Raw genomic sequence first — 17,813 nt, 5'->3', positions numbered from 1 at the left:
CCCACCTTGTGGCAAGTCAGCAGCGTTCTTAATAAGGTTTTATTTGCTCTGAAATCCTGTGCTAAAACCACCATCTGAATTGTACTCCTGGCTTCCTGTGTGTGTAGCGTCTATATGTTGTGAGGGAATTGGAAGTCTGATTTCTTAGGGAATATGTTAGATGATTCTGCTTGTAACTTACCTGCTGAATTTTTCTATCTGGCTTTGGCAGCCAGGCCAGGCTACAGTCTGTCATGGTGCTTTGCTGTCCTGAACTCCTCACAGCTAATACAAACTTAGGGCTGAGAGACCTAGCAAGGGCTGGTCCCATCTCCCATCTGTCTTCCCTCTTCCCCACTAGTCCTCCAGTCTCTTCCCCTACTAGTCCTGGGCACTGCCTGGAGAAATCCTCTTATAAACCTCTAGATGCAGCCTGCCTATTGCCATTTGCCAGGGCTGGCACCAGAGAAAACCTTATGCCTCTTATTCACACTTATCAGAGTCAGCTAGCTGTTGTGTATGATGTCCCAGTTATTGGTGAACGAACGGAGTTCTGCTTTATGCCATTGATTGTTGCCTCCTCGTTCTGAACACTTAATGGAGAGGAGACTTGATTTGCCCCAGAGATTTATTTCTGTAAGCAGTTCTGCTGGGGGCACTCTTCTGTCCAGGCTGGGGGTCAGTCACTAAAGGGAAGTGTTACATGTTAGAGACTTCATAGTGTCCTTTGGGGTAAAGAAAAGTAAACTTTGTTGACAGCTCCTGAGGAAACGATACTGTTATGCTCTGTTCTGACACTTGTCCTATTTGCCTTTCAGATCCAGAATTACTTATTCCACCAAAACTCAGTAAAAATCTACAGTGGAAATTGCATCTTCTCCAATAACTAAAAGCTGGAATTCCAGGGGACTCTGAACTGTAACTTTTCATATAATTTCATTACATCTTGACAGAAACCTTTGTTGTCCTGGCGTTTCTAATACACTGTTCTTAGGGCTATGCAAGTGAAGGGTCCCTCCACCTGATATAACTGTGACGTGTATGGCATCACATGAATGGGGACAGCCACTCACGTCCCACTGCAGAGGTGGTTTGTGAGGTTGGGGAGTAACAGGGTGTGCAGCTCTGAATGCTGCTGGCTGAATCCAGCATCTCCCACCACTGTTCCCTCCCTTCTGGATGAAGCAACCCCACCAGTGTTGGATGGGCTGTTTTCTCTGCCTTTGCTCCCTCCTGCCATGATGACAGGTCACATTTTAAGCAATTTGGCCTGGTTTAGAGATCTCACCAGTAAGTATGTACCAATAGCAAATTGTTGTAGTTGCTAAACAGATGAGTTGTGTTTTCTCTGTTGAAGCTGGATGCTGGCAATACCTAATACCAGATTTTCATCAGAATCGCTTTGTTACGTCAGAGCGAACCCTGCAGTACCAACAGCTGTTACTGTCCTGAAAGTGTGCCTCTTTGCACCAGGGAGATCTTGGGTAGAGGAAAACATGAATAAAAGCAAGGGGGGGAGGGGTGGGGGATGTCAGTGTCACAGACTGCTGGGTAATACTACCCTAGTTATCTGAGTTTAAAGAAGATAAGCTAATGCTGCTCCATGGCACTGACAGATCAGCAGCTCTACCCTGATGATGCTATTTGCTATTGCAGAACTGTTTCAGCTGGAAACTGCTCTAACCTCATACCTGAGAATTAGGTTTTACTCCAGCATACTTCTGCGATCTGTCTCCAGAAGTAACAGCAGCAGTCCTGGGAGCAGAGGAAGGGGACAAGACTGGAAACCCTTTCAGGGGTAGCAGCCCCTCTTTCCCTCAGTTAATTTTGGCCTGGCAGCTGCTGTGTTCAATGCAAGCCTTTTCAGTTAGGTGCTGTGGAAAAATGCCAAGACAAACAAGGTGCTTCCTGGCTGTTGGAGATACCTAATGACACAGCAATGGGCTGTGATCTTACTGCACGGCATTACTATGTGTCTGGTGCTTCAGATCATTGTTTTTGTGCTGCAAGAACTCCCATCATATTTGGATAGCCATATGGGCTTGTGCTCTATGTGCTATGCTGGCATGGGGTTGTTGGAGTAGAGGGGTAAAAGAATCCTTTGTCAGTGTTGCATGAAGCATTGAGGTGGTCTTATTTCCAGCTGTTCCAAGTTACGTGGCCTGTTCTGGGTGGTGTGGTGGTGGCTTAAGCCTGTTGTCAAGTACTGTGACTAGGCTGGAAAGAGATTCTCCAAGAGTAAAGGCTTGAGATGGCAAAACACGTGAAAGGTTGCACAGGGTAGGAGTGTTTTACTGGGTCTGGATCTTCAAAATGGTAGCAGAACATAGTCCAAGATGAAATACAGAAGCCATCTTTCGGATCTGGAGAAAGGAGTGATGAAGACTGCAGTCCTTTGCAGGGTGTGGAGGGCTCTGGCCCTGCAGTTGAAATGCGACACCCAACACCACTAATTCCTGACATTCCTAAATCCGATGCCAGGAAACACTGAGGTCTTGCACAGCCTAATATATTGTCTAGAAAGAGATCCCTCTTTAAAGAACCCAAGAAAAGGTAAAACTACTGCCGGCTTACTGAAGATTCATGCTTGTGCCTAGACACAGCAGTTCGTTTAATGTATGTATATGGGGTTTTCTGTTTTTCCATCATCGTGATGGTCAAAACTAAGACCCTCTGGTCTTAGACATGTTTTCCTGTTCTGCCATGAAGGCAAAATTACTTTAAATCTGCCATCCAGGTGGAAGACCAGTCTTCTAAATCATTCATCTGGTAATTCATCACTGAAGTCCATTGTCTACCCCTACCCCACTACCTCCTGAGTGAATTTTGACTAAGGAGCAGTAGAGCTGGAAGAAGCACCTAGTGTCTGTGAGCCTCCAGGGGGGATGTCCTGCTTTCTACTTCTGCTGTTGTGAACCTTAGCTTCTTTTCTGCAGCAGCCACCAGTCTGCTTTCCCTTGATTTCTACTAGGATGCTCTTTTGCTTTCTTAATGATGCATGTCATCTTGAAATATATTCTGCCTTACCTGCTGTCTTTACAGCCATACTGAATTTGCTCTTCTGAGTTCTGTGGATGCTCTTATAAATGGATGTAGTTACCAGGAATTGAAGTAAACCATTAATGCAGAAATATGGAGTTAGCTTAAGAAATGTCCCAATTTCTGAGCAAATGTGGTGGTATGGAAGCCTGATCCTCTCGTTAGAGTAGAAGTTTGTCACCTGTCTGCTGTCTAGCTTCATTAAATACAAAAGGAAAAAACCTCTTTCAGGCACACAGTATCACAAAAATAATACAGCTGTAGCAGAAATCTCTTAATTATAGCAAGGGGATGGAAGGGAGGTGCTCTTGAATTGATTCAAGTACCCTTTGTCAACACCAGTCTTTCTAAGGCACCCACTGCCTTCCTCAGAAGCACTTCTTAAAAATGCAGGAAGGACCATGTTCTTCATATTCACTCCTGTAAACCCAGAGCTCCTGGAAAGAGTGGAGCGAGGCCAGAATAGACCCACCAATCCAGACAGAAGACTTTCTCTGAGGGGACGCAGCTGTGGTGAGGTTGTCATTAGGGCACAGCCTGGCCAGTTCCATCTGGAAGCGGTCAGCAAAGCCCTCCATCATAGTGCTGCCCCCGCACAGCAGGATATTCCCCGTCATTTTTTTGTTGACAACAGCATCACACTTCTTGAGACAGGTGAGCGTCAGCTGCAAAAGCCCTGGCTGCTGTGAGCCGAGTAAGGCTGGTTTGAAGAGCGCTTCAGCACAAAGGAATCTCTCCTTGCCTACAGTGACAAGGTGTCCATCCGGCAGCTCATAATCCATTTGTTGTTTCTGAACAAGCAAACTCAAGTCCTGTGTGAGGTCCATAGAAGTGTAACAACACTTCTCCTTGAGATCCTGTACAATGTTTAGCTGGTGTTCTGTGAATGCATTTCCAGACTCATTTAGTAACTGCATGAGATAACGTGTGATGTCCAAGCCAGCATAATCTACTCTCCCAGTGATGCTACGTATAACATAACCTTCATAGATGGGAACCACGTGTGAAGCACCATGGCCACTTTCCACCACAAGGGCTGAGGTTTTTCCATAAGAGTACATGGCTAAACGGGACTGGTACGCAATGTGGATGGCAGGCATGTGAAATCCTTCAAACATCATCTCAGCATATCTCTCCTTGTCAGTGGTGGAACACAGGGGAGGCACTGGCACCAGAACAGCATGGTCCTCTGGCTGAATCTTCATCTCTGTCTCATAAATACACTCCAACGTATCTTGGACACAGTTCCAGTCCACCACTATGCCATGTCTTACTGGGTTGATGGGCGTTAAGGTTATATTGCTATTCTGAAGCTTTCTTCCAAGAGAGGTTTCTTTTTGAAAGCTCCCAGTCTCCTGTATGGGCTTACCAACTGTAGATGAAACAATGTAGGAAGGCCATGGGTCCCCTGCAAAGCCACACTTGAAGTAGCCTGTGCCAATATCTATGACTACTGCTTTAGTTTCCTTCATTGCCTCGAGCCTACCCTGGGTGGTGGGTACGTGGCTGTCTCTTAGAGGCTTCAAAGGGCTTGCATCTGCTGCTGCTGTTCCTGTAGATCTTTCCTGTACAGCTATTACCGCATACAGTGAATGCTGGACTTGCTTCTTGGTAGCATTGCCCTGCAACCACCCCACGTCGGGTCAGCACAAGCAGCAGATGCATGCCTGGAGCCCTGGTGGCAGTGATTCTACTGATGCCACTGACTTATGACATCACACATAGGTTTGCCCCTCAGAAACAGGTGCTCCACCTGCAAGTGTGTGACAATCGTGACTTAAGACAGCTGCACACCCTTTCTATATAGATGGATGCAGGTGTTTGTGCTTTACTTTGGTCTGCTCTGAGAGGTACTAAAAAAAGACACTCACCCAGATGTGATGGGCCATGGGGCACAGTGTGTTTTAAGTGTGAAGCAGTGTGGCTTTCTTTTCTGGCCTGCATCTGCCATGTGAGGAAGACCACGGTTCTCCAGCATTAGCAGCTGTTCTTGGTCCAGTGTAGTTCCTGTTGCTAAGCGTTGGCACTACTTCACCTCTGGGGCCAAGTGAAGCCCTGGTCTGTGTCAAGAGTGAATTCCTAGACTGGCTGTGCTTTTGTCATTGTTTCTGAGTTTTGCTTTCTAAATTAAGGCATAATATTACTAATGTCAGCAAAAACTAGTGTGACTGCTGTTTGAAATTAGGCCACAGCCAACCCCCCACCCTTACTGTCCCCCATTCCACCACAGGAACATCTCTGTTCTTTTCCAGCAAGAGGTCACTGTTTGCCCCGTCAGAGTGTGTGTAATAACATGCTGCTGCATGGGGGCACAGAAGAAGAGTTCACCCTGTCCCCACAGAATATGTTATCAGGAGTTATGAACAGCATTTTACTTGTGTAACAAAAGCTCTGTGTGCTCTTTTACTGAAAGCCATTTCACCCAGAGGGCATCTTAACAAGTCAAAGCCGGGCTTAGAATGAAATTGAACTCTACAAACCAGTTCCGGACCCAGAAACAGATTTTTATTACTACTGCTCTGCTGCCTATCTGGGAGTTCATATCTTGACGACAATCAAATGATAGAAGCTCACCAAAATCCCAATGTGGAGAAACAGGGCAGCATTAAACCACACAATTTCTGTACCAACTGTGACATACACAGCCAAGCAACTGCAAACCTTGACAGTTTATTACTCTGGGGAGCAGTAAAGCTGGTCCCTGCATATTATATATGTATTTTTATATACAAATCATTAAATACATCCTTGTACATGAAAGAGATAGGCTGCCCCTCTTGAAGCCTGGCACCCTGGTGAGGGGTGATGCCCGCTCCATAGCCAAGGGGAAGTGCAGCAGCACTGAAATCTTCAAGCCATGCTGTGGCACAGCAAAGTGGGGATGCTGTAGCTGATGCTCCTTCCCATACACTCTGAGCACATTTCTTTGACAGTTTTGCTGTCAGCCACACCAGCCTCTGCAACATTACCACTTAAGGGAAACTTAAGGCAGAAGACATCAAGAGAAAGACCTCTAAATCATTGTTCCTTTCCTTTCTCAGTAGAAACCTAGATCTGGGCTCAATGCCTCAGCTTCTGAATTAAAATAAATCCTTTCATCCAAACAAAACACTTGTTCCAGACTTCGGTTCACATACAGATTAGTGTGGCAGTACCACAACAAAGCTGCAAACACACCTTCCGTTTCAGAAGTCACTTTATTTTATGTCGGGGGCGGAGGTTTGTCTAAGTTATTACAAAGTTAATATGCTGCTGTTTCGAGGCTACTTTTTCCGACATTACATTTGTCATTCCAGTTAACAAAAAACATAAGTGGCCACTAACATTTTGAGGTCTTTGTTTTAGCCTGAAATCTGAAGACAGGTTGTAAGATTATTTTTTGCAGTCATTTTGGCGAATGTTTCCCGAGGTGTTCCTTTAACTGTGGGATAGTGGACAGCTGTTTTTTGCAACGATGGCACCTGAGGGGCAATTTGAGAAGTTCAGAGACATGATCTTTCACCATCACTTTTCCCTTGCTTCTTACCATCTCTATCACATCTGAAAAAAAAAAAAAAAAAGAGACCAGAGGTATTGGACCATGTAGTGTCATGAAACTCATGACACTGCAGAATCTCTGCACCCTGGTTCAGATGCACAGCATGTCACCACTGCCTTCTGATTTAAACCAGTCACAAAATTCAGTTGACTTGTACTTAATGCTATTCCCCAATATCTGAAATTACATAAAACCTTTCACTTATTACTACAGAATTCATTACATTTTTTTTTGGAAAAAAAGCCCCAAGCCAGAACCCACAAGCAGGATTACATGTAATGAAATACCTTTTCTAATCATTACCTTGAGAGTTTAAGAAGTAGTCTGTAGTAAAAGAGTTCCAGTGCTTTTTGGTTTTCAGGGCTGGAGAATCAAAATCCTGGCTGATTACATGCAAATGTAGCTGACTGAAACAAACAAACACATTACATAGATAAGAGAGAAGAATAATGCTAATGCTCAAAGTTCTTTTGCAGCAGTTATCAGTTGCAAACATGATTCAGCAGTGTCGGGCTGCCAGCCTTTTGGGTCAGTCTTACCACGTCTGACCCGTAGCCCTGTGACAGAAGAAACCCAGTGTGTTCTGGAAGGACTGTCTCATGCCCAGTGTTTCACTTAAACAGTCAAGATCAGTAGCCTGCGTATTCCATTGGCCCCTAACTACAGTCTGTATTCCTCCTAGTTTCCAAAAAGGCAGAGACAGTGGTTTTAATAAACCAAAGGTTTAAACTTCGTAGAGTGCTTGAATGGGACTTGATGAGTGACTCAAAGCTTCATCCAAGAACTGGAGAACAACTTAGAACACTGACTGCAATACCCACAGGCATTTGGATGCTCTAAGATCTGGACTTCCTTACACACAAGACTCAAATCCTAGCTCATACCCGGCAGGACTTGATAGGCTTAAGAGTCACTCTCCGATCCCAGATTGGTGCCCTGGGAGGAGGGATACTCTGGCAATTGGCCATTGGCAGCACCACCTCTGTGGCTGGGACTGGACCACAGGCGTACCATAGCCCCAGCTACAGACCTCTGCTAGGGGAACCCAACAGTATTTCCCACCGGACCCAAGACGCCTGTGTGGCCCATCGGCGTGTACGCCGCAGTGTGTGCACAGCTGCACTGAAAGGACTTGGACACCAAATTGTTTGTAGCCTTCAGGAGGATTAGCTGTTCTTTAGCAATGCCAGATCACGTTACAGATTTAGCCCCAAATCTGTATAACTGAACAACAGGGTCTCCACCTGATGACTCATCTAGGTCTTACCTCATACTGGGGATAGCATGGTAACCCAGTCTGAACTCCAGACTCTCTCTGGCAGGGCACTGTTGTATCATTTTTTGCCCAACAGCATGCATATGTTCCAGGAGTTCAAGATGGTCTTTGGTGACTGACTTCAGGCTTGAAATGGGGTCCCATGGTAAGACAAGCCAGTGGTAACGTGCTTTGGGATATTTATCCTTGATGACTACAGTCTTTTCATCTTTGTAAACCTTGCAAAACAAATAACTAGATTATTTACTGATTGAAAGTTAAATCTCTTATTCCTATAAGCACTTTATTTAGTGGATTTTGAGATGTTATCCATCTGCATGTCCCATTGCAGTTGCAGAAGTCCCTAAGCACACGTATGTGTTGCTAGTGCAACTGGGGCTGCCAGGAAAAAAGCCAGGAAAGATTACTAGATGGGGAAAAATATCAAGCAGTAGAGCATTCCACTTCAAGGAGGACTTCTGCTGGAACTAAGCTGGTCCAGGATATGCACCCTCTTCCATACCATGAACCAGGCAGCTCCGGAGAGGTGTTCCAGCATCCCTCTTTACATACTTTAAGGGAAAAGCTTTCTACACCAACCATTGCTACAGGTGGATATGAACTCTCTTGAAAATCACCTGGACTCAGATACCAGTGAGGTCTGGGAAACTCTACTTCCATCAGGCTACATTCAAGCTTTGCAGTCACTGAAACAAAAACCATGGCACTGTGCTCAATATAAAGCACGTAGGAATGCACTGGACTGCCGCATCCTTGCCAGATTTCTGGAGTGAAACGCAAGTCTCAGAGGTGCTACAAATAATAGTGTGCTCAGCGCTGCAGACTGCCACCAGTGTTACAAAAACAGTCAAGTCGGAGCTATTTCAGTTCATGCTACCCAATGTGCTACTTTGTAAGATCACTCACAAAAAGAAGAACAGATTCCTGTCTGTCATGCCGTTCTTCCTGTTTTCATTTTGTTTTGCCTTTTGCAACAATTTGATGCAGCTGATGAAGAGAAACAGTAGCAAAGCATGTGGAGCACAGGGAGGACAAGTGCCCTGGCAATAAAAATGTGTCAGGTTCTGAAGCAGAAACTGTTGTGCTGTGTTTGTGATCTCTTAGCAGTGTGTGTATTGGTTAGAGATGGATGGTGTCTTTGTCATCTTTGCTAATTATTCTCCCATGTTTATATACAGAGCTGATCAGTCCTGCTCTACAGGAAGGAAGATTAAAATTTTATCAGCACACAAATCATAGGACTGATTCTTTCAGCAGCAAGACTAGTTGATGCTGTCATATTTTTATATACATACATTAGTGTCTGCATATGCAACCACTGGGAATGGGATCATGATCAAGTGTTTTCAGAAGAATAAATATTGCCCTTTATTTAATATTTGATTAAAAAGCAAAGATAGGAGTTCTATTTTTTGTGTATTTAGTTCAGAACCACAACTAATAAAGCTAACACTAAGTCACAAACAGTTACTTACTAAGTTTGTACTTACTAAGTTACAAACAGTAACAGAAGTAACTCAACAGTTTTAAAACCAGCTTATCTTTTGGGTCAAGAAAGCACTGTCTTGGTAAGTGCTATATGAAATTCTGCTGAAGGGATCAAGATTAAGCTTCATGTTTAAAAAGTAAGTAAGTATTTCAATAGCTTTATCATTCCCCATGGAGACTCATTTGAAACTGCTGGCATTTCCAGGAGAATGGGCATCCAGTTCTCCTAAAACTCTACACAGTTCAACATTTTAGACTTGAAATTTAAAAAAAAAAAAAAAAAAAAAAAAATCAATCAAGAAATACAGACCTTCTGATTAGTTATCAAGGAAATTATTTTCAGCCTGAGGGTGACCATCACCTTGAAGGGGCCCAGTGAGGCTGTGGGATCTTCACCCTTGGCGATCATCTCAACTCAAATGGTCAAAGGCTGGGACAATCACACCAAGTGCTAGGGGTCAGACTGGGTGACCTCCACAGGTCTTTTCCAACCGAAATTATCCACTGATTTCAAGAACTAAGCATCACAGGTGTCTGTGATACCCGTCCTCCTGAACACATACTCTTGCTGAGAAGTACAAAGGGAAAAACACATCTCTAATGTTAAGATGGTCATGCAGCAGTCAGCCACCCGAAACCCAAGCTAAATAGACCCAAGCTTCAGGCCCTACTCTGCCAGACAGTGCAATATTGATGGAGAGCATTCTCCCTATTTTGGAGTTGAGCTAAACAGCTTGGTTTTGAGAAGGAGTTGTCTATGTATTTGCCATAACTTTAAAATAAAATGCAAGTAGGTTCTATACATGGATAGGGAAGATTCTCTCAGGGCTTTCTCAGAATACAATAACAAGAAAGCATGTATAAACTGGCAACCACAAAAGACATTGGTCAGATTTCTGTGTCTTGAGTCTGACCTCCCCCAAAGCAGGAAGCAGACAACAAAAAAAGAGCTCTAGGAAAACTATTATGCAGCCACAGGGAAGTAGAGGGAAGGAGGTGCATCTGGAGCATCTACAAATGTTAAAAGAAACCACCCAGGGAATTCCTGTTAGCACAAAGAAACCGGGTGGAGGAGGAGCCAGGGGTCACATCCTCTCAGATGGCACAGAGGTGCTGCAGTTAAGAGTTTGCTGGAAACCAGGAAACTGCACCATGCTTGGAAACAAGGCAGTGCTGACTGCTGGAAAACAGGAACTTCCACTACTTGCTCAGCTTCAAACCACACCCCCATTTTAGTTGGTTTCCCTGAGGAAACAAAGCAACTGCACTGCTCGCCTGTTCTCCCAACAAAGTTTTTGAAATCTGTTGGCCAAATTTGACAGTGTAGAGAGCTCGAAGATAATTAAGATAATGACATTCTGCAAAATCAGTATAGTAGAGAGTCCCAAATTAATGCTACTACAGAGAGAGATGCAAGTACAATTCAGCCCTTATGCAATACTCCACTGGTTAATCAGATCATTAAAGTAAACTGGAGGAGGAAGAAAGCAAGCTCATTTAGCTAGGAACCAATGTAAAGTACAAGTGTACAGCTCTCACCTGCATTTTTGGATCTCGCATGGAGCTCTTTAGACCCTGACTCCAGTGTCCCAAATGTTCCTAAAGCAGGGAAGGAAAAAATTATAAGAGAAGTAAGAATCCAATTATATGTTTTAAAGCACTCAGGTAAGTACTTTCATTGGTATACAACAGTAAAATAACATCTTGTTGTGGTTTAATCCCAGCTGGCAACTAAGCACCATGCAGCCACTCACTCACTCCCTCCGGGTGGGATGGGGGAGAACATCAGAAGGGTAAAAGTGAGAAAATTTATGGGCTGAGATAAAGACAGTTTAATAGGTAAAGCAAAAGCCACGCACACAAGCAAAGCAAAACAAGGAATTCATTCACTACTGCCCATTGGCAGGCAGGTGTTCAGCCATCTCCAGGAAAGCAGGGCTCTATCACACCTAACGGTTACTTGGGAAGACAAACACCATCGCTCTGAACATCCCCCTCTTCCTTCTTCTTCTCCCAGCTTTTATTGCTGAGCATGACATCATATGGTCTAGAATATCCCTGTGGTCGGTTTGGGTCAGCTGTCCCCGCTGTGTCCCCTCCCAACTTGTTGTGCACCCCCAGCCTACTCGCTGGTGGGGTGGGCTGAGAAGCAGAAAAGGCCTCAACTCTGTATAAGCACTGCTCAGCAGTAATGAAAACATCCCTGTATTGTCAACACTGTTTTAAGCACAAATCCAAAACATAGACCCATACCAGCTACTATGAAGAAAATTAATTCTATCCCAGCCAAAAGCAGCACAAAGCTGAATGACAGCTGAATTATATTCTTTCTATAAATGCCAACACACCTGCTCCAACTGCCCCCACAAAGCTACTTTTGAAAACTTTCAACAAGATACTGTTAAGATTCAAAGTTCAGTCTTTCAAATGTTGGAAATTTAACAACAGGGAGCTCTAGATCTGTTTGAATTTAATAATTTGCAGGCACATGTTATGGCACAGTTCTTGATTACTATTGATGACAGATTATTTTACTAAAAGACACTCTGCTTCATGGATCACAAGAGTCAAAGGAAGTACAAGGATCTCCACTAACTGTCCTATCACATGCTGCTCTGCACAGAATGAAGAAGTGGTTGTGGTGTGTGGCCCCACTCTTAGATATATTTATTTTTTGACACTGTGCAAGGACGGGCTTGTACGGAAAAGACGAAAGGCATAGGAAGATCAAGCCAACACTACCAGATATCTCTTAATTTGGTTACTGAATGCCTAATAGAAAGTGCCTAGAGTGCACTTTTTTCAAAACAGATAATGTTTTATCTGTTCAGATCACTTTACAGGCATTATCAATGATGATCTTCATCATATTCTTATAAAGGAAGACGTGCAAACATTATTATAGTGCTGACAGAGAAACAGTGTGAATCGTCTTGTCTCCCCGCTCACACCACCACAAATCTGGCCCTAATATAACTAGCCTGAGTTCACAAATGAACTGGTCAACCCATCACAACCTGGTTCTGAAATTTTGTCCTGAGGGGTTTCATTTGTGCCTTCTCCTCCAGCAACTACACTGTTAAGAGTTCCAGCTGCACTAAGCAGTCTTTTATTTTGTCCATGTCAGCAGGGCTAAAAACTCCCTTTCAAAAGATTTTGGCTGTTAACATTCATTAATGTAAACATGGTTCTACCATAAGCAATGACCAAAGTAGGAGAGGAAAGAAAAAAGGCAATTAAAAAAAAAAACCAGATGGTCAAGTTGTTCCATTCTCTGTGCATAAGCTTTTAGATAAGTACTGCTCTATTTGTAACACGGCAGATTTCATCTCAAGAACCAGCACAGTATCCTTGTGCTACCTCTGCTAAACTGAGCTCACGTGGACTGTCCTTCTAGCAGAAACTGCAGCAGGAACCAAAGACTAAATCCTCAGTCACTACAAGCAAGCCCCTTCACACACACACCCCCCACCCAGCTCAGGTTAGAATGGGTCCCCAGTAACATTCTCAGGACCTGGGTGATGTCAGGAGCAGAGTCTTTGTCTCAGCGCATGTCACCTCACATGCTCTGAATACTCTGAGGTTCTGTGTTCACCTGAGATGCTTCCCCATCAATAGTACCCACAAAAGTAAAAGACCAAGGCCCTGACGGAGGAGACAACCCCAGGAGAAACAGCACAAGTACTAATACCAATACACTTGCCTTTTTGCTCGAAGTCCCTTCATGTGGACATACACTGGTATCACTTAGCTTGGGATTTGCAGAACTGCCTTGTGTATCCACCACCTCCACCTTCATTCTTTTTTGGGGCACAAGCTCTACATCATCATTCTCACAGGAGTCCTCACATGGAGTCTTGTTGGTTTGCATTTTCTCTTCTGCTTCTTTAACAGTTTTCCCTGGCTCTTCAGCAAATTGCACTGTATAGGGGTAAAGTTTATTCACAATATGCAGAACTTGGCCTGGCTTCATTTTTACTTCTTCATCCTTGCCAATATTCACAAGATCAACACTAGTTGGGTTGACTCCTATCTTCATTAGGGAGAAAAAGGAAAAAAAATAGCAAATAATGTTGCAACTGGAATCGCCAACTACTGCTCCATTGACCTGGAATATCACTATCCTGGAAAGCAAATGTGTTTTGTATTCACTGCACCTCCTCCCCACACCAACCCACTCTAGAGGATCAGGGAAGTCCAGCACTGGAGACACCTCGCTATGGCCCAGTCTTGCAATCACAGTTGTCAGCACACAACCCTCAGAGGCATGGTGTCACAGGGACCCAACAGTTCTGTAGCAGTGGCAAGACCTATGCTACACTTTGCTCAAAAAAATTAACCACCTATTAAACAGCTGTTAAATAATAACAGCCTTAGTAACAATTATTTCTGAAGAGTAACAGTAGTTTTAACAAATTACTTCAGACTAACGATCCCCAGAAAGTTTCCTGTTTTGAAATTATTTTACTTTTTCTTTCTTATCCTTTTTACTACATTTTGTTTTCTGTTTCTACCAAATGCTGTCCCATCAACACATATGCCTTCAAAGACACAAGCACACTCTTTCGGATCATTTTGAGAGAGAAAGGAGTTCAGGCTCACAACCACTGGCTCACAGCCCACTGCTAACACCTGCAACACACTCCATCCTGCATAGGCAAGAAAAAAAGACAAATCAGGAAAAAAGTCTCTCTGAGCCCCCAGAAGCACCCACTACACGGGGATCAGCTCCTTGCTCGTCTTTTTTTTCTTTCCCAAGCCAAATGTGATAACCCTTCTCCAGCCCACAGAAGACTGTGTTCAAACATAGTGACACCACTGCCTGTTCCTTCAAGAGAGGCTAAACTTCTCTGTCCACCTCAGCTTATGCAAAGTATATACCAGCCTATCTGTATTTTAATTCTTCATTTTGCATCTCACACTTTCACAAAAACAACTCTGTTATTTATTCTGTTCTAGCAGAAAATGAGGACAGCAAGGTCAAATTTTTACCTGCCTCTCTATTGCATCAGTTGACAGCTCTATGCAACTCTAAAATAATTTTCCCCTCAAACCAGTGTTTTAAAGACTGAGAAGTTACCCAAAGTTTAGCTGCTAACTGAAAAGCAATATATTTTCCCCTGTCTCAGGCATAACTGATAACAGAAAGTGGTATGGGCAACCTACAGGGGCTGCTTGATAGATGGATTTTGCCTGATCATGAGGGTGACCCTAGGGAAATTAAGAGTCTCCGACTTCAGCAAAATGCTTTTGGTTAATGCTTATGCATGAAACAAGCATTAGGAAACCAGCTCTTCCCTGTGACTGATAAAATTCTGTCACAGAATGTTTCTTTGGCTTTGTCACCATGATAGCTGCCTGCTTCACAAGATGGTACTGTGCCTCTCATCACTTGGTATTCACTGCAATGAAGCACCTGACTGATTCCAGCCAGAATCTCTTCAGTCTACAGTTCCACAATTTCACTCAAGTCCAATACAATTCACATTCCCCAGGCCAATATGCTATCAAACAACTGAACATTGGAGCCCTGTGCTACACACAAATCCCCTGGGAAGCAACTCTAGAGCAGGCACCGAAAACATGCTAGCACCCAGCACCAGCAAGTATTCCCAGCCCTGAGATTCCAGTAACACAGTATTCAAATCGTGGCTAAGTCTGACTTCTGTGAAAAACTGTCTCACAGATCTTTGCCAGATTCACCAGATTCTGGTGAGGTCCCTGCACTTACTGAGCTCTGGAGGCATTTTTACAGAAGACATTACTCCTCAGTAGGCAGAACACATCGACTGATGTGTTGTCCACACATGCCGATGCTGCGGGTGCACGTACATGCCCCAGTACCTGAAGCCAGAGAATTTTCCCTTTGTATTATCTCAGGGATACTGGTCCTCGTAAGTCTGAGAGAGTAGACCTATATCCACCCAGTTAGTAACATGAGAATGCCTTCAGTGCTGCCTCCCATCCTATCCCTTCCCCGAGGTGACCTGATCTTTCGCTCTATCAGCCATCAAAACAAAAACCTTCCTCAATTTCCCGGTCCCATTAACACCAGAACCAATTTGACCTTAAATGAAGGGCTGCCTCAGCTTTAGAAGTTTAAGGCTCAGGAGGCAGATCAGCAAGTTTAGGGGGAGAACTCCAAAATCTCCCAAACATAGTGCCTGGAAGAACAGGCTGAGTCATCAAGCAGTGTTCCCTGATGCTTCAAGTCTGGCTGTCTGAGACTGAAGCACATCTGGAAGGAATAGTGCAGTCTTTCCATGGGGGGAACAAAAAAAAAAAAAAAAAAAAAAAAAAAAAAAAGAAAGTCAGATCCCTTCCGAAGATCACTCACTGTGCTCACGTTGCTCATAAAACAGCTTCAGGCCCTTCAGACCCGGTGATCAGAATCAGCACTTGCAGCACTTGCGGAGTTTAAGTACAACAACTGTCCCAGTAAGTATCAGAAATATTGAAATGTTGTACACCCATTTAAAAACATACCTGCTTAACTGTGACATACCCCTTGTTACAGTCTGCTTTTAACTGAACTGGAAAGAAAGAACAAAGTGTAAATACAAAAAGTGTAAATAAAAAGGCCAGAACTCTGCTGAAAACACTGCTGTATTTTAAGATCTGCTACCTTCTGACGCTGATCCCTTTGAATGTACGCAAAGAATACTTGTGCCCCATCCTTTGTTTCCAGGACCACATGTAAAATGGAACCAACCCATACGCTGAGTCACACCCAAGTATTTCACATCATGGATCAGCAAAATTACTTCAGAATAAAGGTGAAATCTATGGCAGTCTTCTACACGTTCTTGCTGTTCTCACCAGCCCTCTCTGACAGCAAGGCATGGAGCAGGACTGTGTCCAGAGGGAAGAAAGGTAAGGCTGGGAAAATGTGAAGGGGAGTGTTTTATAGATCACAGATATTTTTATATATTCTCCCAGCCCATCTATAAAATAACAAGTCGTACTAAAAATCAGATGGTGGAAGACTAGGGAGATGAAGTGCTACTCACAAAGCAAGAGTGCAGGCAGTGGAACATGACTGCAGGCCTGGTGACCCATGTTAAGGTTCAATATCTTAGTTTATGGAGGTGAACTTCCCATGATTTGGTGTCTCCTCTGATCTTTCAGGACCCAGAGATCTCCATAAGTACTTACAAAAAAAGCCTGATGGCTTCAAGAATCAGGCAACACTATGGACCATGCAGAGAAAGGAGACCATAAACCAGTGACTGCAGAAGCAAGCCGAAGGAAAGCCTGCTTAGATTTCAAGGAAAAACTGCGATTTGCCATTTAGACCCTGCTCAAAGCAGGCTTACAATTTAGGCCAAAACATTGGTCCATTAGCGTCACCGTAAATTAGGCAAACGGAACAATGGTGTTTATTGATAAACATGAGTGCTGTACTTGTATCTCACACAGTTCACAAGTTTGGTTGCTGCTGCATGTAGAAAGCGGGATTTGAGCTAAACCTTACCTTGTTGCCTTGAACACTTCTTATCCGTTATCCCAGTCTCTGGGCCACGCCCAATTACCACTGCTTCCAAGTGTGGCAGTTTCATTCGCTGACTGCATTTCTCTTTCCCCACCAGCCAGCACGCACGCATCACTGTGCTATAGAGCAAAACAAACAGTATGTTACTAACACGCAGCTTCCCAATGGGTCACCTTCCTGTGGAATGGGGTCCAGGAATTCTGCTGCCAGTCCATTCATTAGTGGAGTCACTTCTGCTATACTGGGTTCACGTTTCTGAAATTCAAGGCAAAGCACAGCACTAACACTCGCATAATCTAAGAGCAAGTTGCTGTTGAAAGGGCAATCCTATTTGCCTTCCTTCTACATCGCTATACGTCCTCGCATCCACAGATCGGACATAGGAAAAATCATCTGGATCAACAGTTCCGTCCGACAGAAAAGCCTACCCACAAAAAAAGTTATTTGTTTCCCACTGAATCAGAACTGATCTGAGAGATTAACTTACCCACCAAAACAAAGAAAGTGGCAGAAGTCAGGGAGGGCGAGAGAGGGGGACAGCTTCATCCAGCAACGGTCTGCAATGGACCCTCAAGCTGACACCAATTTGACCCTGGTCAGCAAAGATCCCGCAACCTCCCCTCTGCCTGGTGCTGGGCGCTAGGCGTTCCTCCTCCCAGCTCTGTGGCGAGCTTATCCCGGTGGAAACCCGGAAACCTTCCACCCCCAGCGCAACGCCAGCACTGCCACGCACAAAACAAAAACGCGCGACGCGCCGTTCGGCCCCCCAGCCGCACGTCCCGGCCGGCCTGCTGCTCGGGACGGGCCCCCTCCACCGCTCGCTACACACCCCGCCTCGGGGCCCCGATGCCCTGCCCCCGGGGGGGGGGGGTGGGGGGCGGGGGCGGCCGGCACACGGCAATGACCGCCAGCACCGCACAGCCGATGCAGACGCGAGGGAGCCCCCGCGGCGGCCCCAGCCCCGCCGCACCCCGCCTGTCGCCGCCGCACGACGCTGGTTA

The 17,813-nt window shown here is 44.6% G+C and overlaps 3 protein-coding genes across 4 annotated transcripts in view; 1 reads left to right on the top strand and 2 right to left on the bottom strand.

Annotated features, from left to right (window-relative positions):
• Window positions 1–944, top strand: part of IKBKAP (inhibitor of kappa light polypeptide gene enhancer in B-cells, kinase complex-associated protein) — a 32,257-nt gene extending 31,313 nt beyond the window's left edge. Inside the window, exon 36 of the mRNA XM_010578119.1 lies at window positions 798–944. Within this exon, the coding sequence (XP_010576421.1) occupies window positions 798–865 (68 nt within the window). The 3' untranslated portion in view covers window positions 866–944. The remainder of the gene's footprint in view (window positions 1–797) is intronic.
• A 2,442-nt stretch (window positions 945–3,386) lies between these two features.
• Window positions 3,387–4,685, bottom strand: LOC104838395 (actin-like protein 7A). Its single transcript, XM_010578118.1, has one exon. It carries the CDS (start codon window positions 4,488–4,490, stop codon window positions 3,387–3,389), a length of 1,104 nt encoding a protein of 367 aa, XP_010576420.1. The 5' UTR covers window positions 4,491–4,685.
• Window positions 4,686–6,196: 1,511 nt separating this feature from the next.
• On the bottom strand, window positions 6,197–17,670 carry APTX (aprataxin). Of its 2 annotated transcripts, none has more exons than XM_010578116.1 (8): window positions 17,300–17,670; window positions 16,795–16,931; window positions 15,807–15,853; window positions 13,024–13,353; window positions 10,860–10,919; window positions 7,824–8,050; window positions 6,860–6,963; window positions 6,197–6,558 (listed from the first exon to the last, which is right to left on the bottom strand). In XM_010578116.1, exons 1-8 carry the CDS (start codon window positions 17,356–17,358, stop codon window positions 6,404–6,406), a joined length of 1,119 nt encoding a protein of 372 aa, XP_010576418.1. In that variant the 5' UTR covers window positions 17,359–17,670; the 3' UTR covers window positions 6,197–6,403. The 2 variants fall into 2 exon arrangements, with proteins under 2 accessions (XP_010576418.1, XP_010576419.1); XM_010578117.1 differs by having other exon boundaries at window positions 17,304–17,670.
• Window positions 17,671–17,813: the final 143 nt, after the last annotated feature.

The sequence above is a fragment of the Haliaeetus leucocephalus genome, unplaced genomic scaffold (assembly GCF_000737465.1).
Source record: "Haliaeetus leucocephalus isolate CR32 unplaced genomic scaffold, Haliaeetus_leucocephalus-4.0 Scaffold605, whole genome shotgun sequence".
In the NCBI taxonomy this organism is placed as follows: Eukaryota; Metazoa; Chordata; class Aves; order Accipitriformes; family Accipitridae; genus Haliaeetus; species Haliaeetus leucocephalus.
The sequence above is the reverse complement of the archived record's forward strand: the minus strand, read 5'-3'. Positions and strand labels throughout refer to the sequence as shown.